Source organism: Malania oleifera, chromosome 13 (assembly GCF_029873635.1).
Source record: "Malania oleifera isolate guangnan ecotype guangnan chromosome 13, ASM2987363v1, whole genome shotgun sequence".
NCBI classification, from domain to species: domain Eukaryota; kingdom Viridiplantae; phylum Streptophyta; class Magnoliopsida; order Santalales; family Ximeniaceae; genus Malania; species Malania oleifera.
Window position 1 is genome coordinate 22,185,802 of NC_080429.1, and position 6,352 is coordinate 22,192,153.

Sequence of the window (6,352 nt, forward strand, 5' to 3'; positions counted from 1 at the left end):
TTACTTTATTTTTTTCTCTTAAATTCAAACTTGTTTTAAATGAGTTGCTCTAATTTGAAGTCAAATTTCATTTTAAAAAAACAAATAATGAATCAGTCATTAAATCACGACCCGTTTTGTTATTCAACCTAATTAATCATCCTGCTAGTCACCATGCATAAGCCATGTTCATATCTAGGAATGTCCCAACATTTTGAGACAAAAGGACAAAGTAAACTTTTCTATGCAAAGACAAATATATAAACACGATTAATGATAAAGTAAATTAATTTAATTCGTACACACTAATTAATTTATTTATCAAGCAAAAACCATAGAGCACACAAAGTTCCAATACGTGGAAGCCTTGATGGAGGAGAGATCAAGTCGATCTGCATGGAAGTGGTCTATGTTCCCAAACGTGCTTGCAATTAAGCAATTGTCGTTGAGGTTAATGTGTGTGCGTCTATATATATTGCTATGCCAATTAACGAACACCAGAAATTTAAATCTCATCCCAAGACCAAAAATGGAGATCAGCACTAGACCCCGCCATAGCCACCGACCTGCCCCGACGCCACCGCCACCGCGCCTCCTCCGAAGCAGGAGCGGAACGCCGCCCCTGTACTCGTCGGAGCTCCGAACCTTCGCCTCAAACTCCGGCCGAGCAGTATTTCCCGCCATCACCCGCTCAAAGTCAACAACAAGATCAAGACCAAGAACAGCCAAAGACGAAGAGATTAACAATAATAATCATGCTTCTAACAATTCCGGCCGAAATCAAAGGAAGCCTCAAGAGATTATGAACAAAGACGGGTACGTAAAATTCATGCAACGCGGTCAATATTCGCATGGTGATATTCATGATGGGACGGCAAGGAGGGCGAGATCGGTGCCGAGTTCTCCGTCGGCGTGGGCGTTGTCGCCGGGGCGATTGTCGCCTTGTCCTTCGGCTCCGGAGTCTCCGGGAGGGATGGGGGCGGGGGCGAGGGCGAAAGGGAGCCGCGGCGGCGGCGGGGGAGGTGGCGGTGGCGTGAGCGGTGTTTTGAAGTATTTTAGGCAGAGGAAGGTATCGAGGAGGGAGGAAGAGGAGTTTCGTAGGTTTAGGGTTTTGCAGAATAGGTTGGTGCAATGGAGGTTCGTCAATGCTCGAGCTCACTCTGCCATTGCTTCTGCTAATCATATTGCACAGGTAACATATATTATTTCCTAGGAAATGCTAAATTTAAGTTTTTTTTTTTTTTGAAATTTAATTTTTAATTTTATTTTTAAATAAAGAATGAATTTCAAGACATTTACCTTCCATCGGATAGCTTGAATTTGGATTCATGTGAGTTAATTTAGATGAAATTTAATACAAAATTATATTAGATTTTGTCAAAATTAACTTTCAAAAATTAAAATTCATTTTAGCGTTCATCTAATACAAAATTATATTAAATTTTGTCAAAATTAACTTTCATAAATTTAAATTCAAGGTTCGAACATGCTTCCAAACACGCAATGGTCCGTTGCATGTGGGAGCACAGGTTTCTGACCTTTAATTTGAATTTGTACGTATTTGTATGGAATTTAATAAAATTTGGTACTTTATTTTGAGCAAATATTAAGCCGCACAAATACAAATTTAAAAGTTTAAACTTTAAGCTGTTAAATATATTGTTAGTATGATTACCTCTATTACGAATTCTTGGAGAACCATAAGAGATTGGTTTAAATTGAATTTTTTATTTACTATGTGACAAAATCTTAATTTGCAAAACACTTAATAAAAAGAACAATTAATAACTATTAAATTAATTAATAATTTAAAGTATTCAATCATGCATTTCGAGATTTGGACAACCAATTGAATCAATGACGATATAAGTTTCTCACTTATTCAAATAGCCTTGACTCTGACTTTTTCAGTGTAGACATTTACATGATGATGCATATCACGATTTAATTATTTATTTTTATAAAGCTAAGGGTCTCGTTTAATATTCATTTCTAGATTTTTAATGACTAGTTATTACCTTAGTTTTTTTTTTTTTTTTTTTAATTTTTCTCTATTTTTATTGAAAAGTTAGAAAAAGAAAGTGTTTGTTTAGCTGTGAAAGGTATTTTTTTATTTTTCATTTTTATTTTTTTAAATGATTACAAATTACCTTATTTTTTAATTTTTCAAATTTATATAGAAAATTAGACAATTAGAAAAAATAAAGAATATTTTCTAATTTCTTATATAAATTTAAAAATAGGAAAATATATACATTTTTATAATTATTTGAAAAATTAGAAATAAATGATAGATGTACAAAACTAATTTTCACAAGTGAATAATGCTATTTTTTAATTTATTTTTTAATCATTTTATACAAATCTTGGAAAATAAAAACATAATCAAGTAAACATTTTTGTAATTCTTACAAAATTTAAAACAAAATATTTTTCTTCATGACTTAAAAAATGTCTAAATATATTTCATATATCTATCTTTGCATGGTTTCTACTATTTTGGGTCGTCATTAATTAGTATCATAGTATTATTGTGGTATGAATTTTGCATCTTAGATTAGGATTTAGGTAGATTCAGACAAATTTCAATATAATTTTATATTACATATTATTCAAATTTAATACAACTCCAAAATTTACGACATCTCCAAATATATGGTTAAAGAATTATTAACTATTTTAAAATTTGTAATTGGTTAATTATAAATTAATATCATACAAAGTACCCACAATCAAATGAGCGCAAACCCAATGGGCCATGACTTCAAAAATATTGGGCCTTAGGTTGTGTGGGCCGGCCCGAGCTTACTAAATGCTCTGGTTGGGCTTTAAATGAATGGGGCTTTTGAATGGCAGACCCATAGGTAGATGGGTTGGGCTCCGCTGGCCCCAATTGGACCCATTTCGAGTCCTGCGTTTGAGTTTATATTTACCATTTATAAAGAGGTCTATTCGAACCTAATAAGTTTGGATCTCACCTATTAATGACCCAATCCAAACTCGATGCATCAATCTGGTTTGGGCCCGTTGCTTCAATGTGAGACATGTGGCGGCGTGTCACAGTCTCGACCCTATTCCGATAAGATATTATTCGCTTCGATCCACTAGTCTCACAATTTTGCCTCATAAAAGACGTCTCACAAAGTTGGAGTTTGAGCCACTCAAGATCTTCCTACTCCAACTTTGATGTGAGATCGTGAAATAGAGAATCTCGCTTCTAATAACTCGATTTGATGGTGTACCGCTATGGTGAATGGAACCATCCACCAAGTGCCTCACGTTGACACATAGTGAAGCTAGTCCCTTGTTTAGTCTCTTTGAGGATAAAACCCGAAACCTATAATATGAAAATCGCAAACTCTTTAACTCTCAAAAATATGGCCTGGAGCACACTTGAGTCTGTCTTCTAAAAAAATACATTTCCTATATTTGCAGAAGAAGTCAATTAACTCATGGATAAAAATCTTCAGAGTGAGAAGTGGAGTTGTAGAGAAACGCATTGAAATGCAAAGGCTGGAGCAAGAGATCAAACTGCACTCCATTGTAAACGCAGAGATTCGTCTCCTAAAAGAGTGGGCAAAGTTGGAGAATAGAAATTCTGAAGCAGTGGGGAAATTGGCTGCAGCTCTATCTGCAATTCCAAACAGACTCACATTAGTCCATGGTGCCAAGGTAAGTACAATATTAATAATGTCACTTACTATTATGAGTTTTGGTTCCGTTTCGGTTTGGAAAATCACATGTTTGGGAATCCTTATCGTTAGAAACACTTGTGTGTGTGTGTGTGTAATTTTAATTATTGAAAAAGATGAAAATATTTTTTGAGCATACTATTTTCATGGACTCGTTGATATCGCAACGTAAGATTTTCCTTGGGAATTTTTTTCTCGAGAATTCTCAAAGATTCTTACAACTGGTCAATGTATTGTGTTTTAAAAAAAGCCCAAATAATGGCCAAGAAGAGAAATATAAAATGAATTTATGTGTGTGCAGGGTGATTTGGTTTTTGTTTATGAAGCTATGAGGATGGTCATTAGAATTATGGACAGTATCCTGGGAAACATCTACAAATTTCTATATCAGGTTTATTTAATTTCTTTTTCTTTAATTTTTGGTTATTATTATATAATTGTAAGTAGTTTATGAAAGCAGAATTTCAAAAACTACAAATAAACAATTGTTTACAAGCAGAAAAGAACAATGATCTGACCTCCAGTTATAACTGCTCAAATTTTCAAAAAAGGGATCTGAAATAAGAAAGATAATTATGAAAAATAGAGAAAGAGATTTGGGAATTCTCTTTACTCTCGTTGTGTTTTAGAAGAGTAGAAGGAGTAGGATTTTTTACCAGTTCTATATCACCGTAAGTTAATGTGTGACTTAATGGTTAATTACAGACCCTATTTATAGATTGGTCAAGACTCCATCTACTGAGAGATTTTCTCTCACATTTCCTACATTGTGAGTGTTCAAAATCTCTTATTTGAATTTGAAATCAAATTCAAAATCTTCCATTTGAATTTCAAACCAACAATTTAGTCTTATAAGACTTAGAATATCAAGTAGTTACTGTAAAATCTCATCTCTTATATTTGATTTTTGAATAAAATAATAATTATAATAATTTAGATTATAGTATTTTCAAATAAAACAAGATGGGTTATGTGTGCCACTTAAAAAGAAACATGCGCACTAACATTCTCCCACTTGGCTCCATATCTTGCAAAAGATATCAAAATCCTCAACCCTAATTTTAAACCTAAATAATGAGAACTAGTTTGGATCAAAGATTTTTCTTGGAGAAAGGAAAATAAAAAAGAAAATTATTTTTCACTATATTTTCTCTCTATACCAAATACTATTAAAAATAAAAAAAAATTATTCTAAAATGATTAAATTTTTTTAAAAAAAATTCAAATATTAAGGATTTGCAAAATTAAAATTTTGTTCATTGATTTGGTATGTTTTTGGTTTTTCTTTTTCTCACTTTCTATACGACTCGTTTGGAACTTGGGAAATATTGGAGAAAGAAAAGGAAAATAAGAAGGATTCCACTTTTTTATGTTTGGTTATCAACGAAAGAGAGAAAAAAAATTTTAAAAATATATCAAATCAATAAACAAAAAATAATTTTACACATCCTTAAGATTTGGTTTTTCTTAATTTTTAATCATATCAGAACAGTTTTTTATTTTAAATTGTATTTAATACAAAAATAAAATATAATTTAAAATAAATTCCCTTCATATCTTCCTTTCCTTTCCTTTTCCCAAGCAAAATCCTTAATCCAAACTGACGGTTAATGAAGAAACATGAAAAAATAAAATCCTTCTTATTATTTTTTTCCATTTCCTAATATTTTGCAAGTTCCAAACTGAGTTAATTAGGGCATATTATAAAGTCATTTAATTTTGGTTGAGTAATATAGTTTTGTGGGTATTTGTACAGGCTGAGGAAGCACACTACTTACTAACAGAGCTAGCAAACACAGCCAAACGGGAGAAGAAGTGTTTGGAGGAATTGGGGAAAACAATTTCCCTTGTTTCATTATTAGAGGTGAGAAATGGAAATAAATTTTAGTCTCCTACCAAGCTTAATTAAACTTACTTGTCATGCCATTTTGTGCTCTAAAGGATATGAAGTTAAATAAGGCATTTAGTTTGGGAAATTAGATGCTCAATAAAATTTAGGAATGAGAAAAAGGATGTCCTTCCCTTGAGAATTTAGATGACCAAAAAATCTGACTAGAATATTTTGTTGGCATGATGGGTTTTATGTTGCATTTAGGAATATGAATTTCAGACCTTAAATTTGAATTTGGATGAATTTGTACGAATTTTAGCATTTATTTTTAAGAGTTATACTAAATGAGCCTAAAGTATTCAATCAATCTCGTGTCATTTTGAAACATGAAGTTGATGCCTACATTACAGAGTACAAATTTCAGGTTTTGGATTTAGATTTGAGTAAATATGGACAAAATTTAATATAATTTTATATTATATTTTGTTGAAATTCACACAAATCCAATTCCAAGATCTCTTCCGAGCATAGAAAGAGTTTATTTAAATTATTTGTGAATTTTGAGTTTATTTTAAATATTTTTTTGAAAACAGGCGAAGGAGCAAAGTTTGAGAGTTCATATCATGCAGGCAACAGGAGTTTGAAGCGAGATGAAGGCATAGGAAAATATCATTTTGTAAAAATCAAACCCAAATAATGAGTATATAAATGAAATGTTTATAAATTCGTTGTCAAGCGTATCGAGGAATTTCTTAGTAATTTTCGATTCTATTCTATTCTCATTTCATTTCATTTCAGCGTGCAAATCATTGAGTAAAAATTTATTTAGGTTAGAAAATGATTCAATTTG

The 6,352-nt window shown here is 31.8% G+C and overlaps 1 protein-coding gene across 1 annotated transcript; it reads left to right on the top strand.

Moving 5' to 3' along the window:
• The first annotated feature begins 508 nt into the window (after positions 1–508).
• On the top strand, positions 509–6,146 carry LOC131145735 (QWRF motif-containing protein 7). Its single transcript, XM_058094926.1, has 4 exons — positions 509–1,171; positions 3,415–3,651; positions 5,428–5,535; positions 6,096–6,146. The coding sequence occupies exons 1-4, from the start codon at positions 509–511 to the stop codon at positions 6,144–6,146; spliced, it is 1,059 nt and encodes a 352-aa protein (XP_057950909.1).
• Positions 6,147–6,352: the final 206 nt, after the last annotated feature.

Excerpts from the sequence above, each read along its gene's own strand:
- LOC131145735 (XM_058094926.1), top strand. The coding sequence starts at position 509 with ATGGAGATCAGCACTAGACCCCGCCATAGCCACCGACCTGCCCCGACG. Across the intron at positions 1,172-3,414 it reads CTGCTAATCATATTGCACAG|AAGAAGTCAATTAACTCATG; the intron begins GTAACATATATT and ends CTATATTTGCAG. Across the intron at positions 5,536-6,095 it reads CCCTTGTTTCATTATTAGAG|GCGAAGGAGCAAAGTTTGAG; the intron begins GTGAGAAATGGA and ends TTTTGAAAACAG.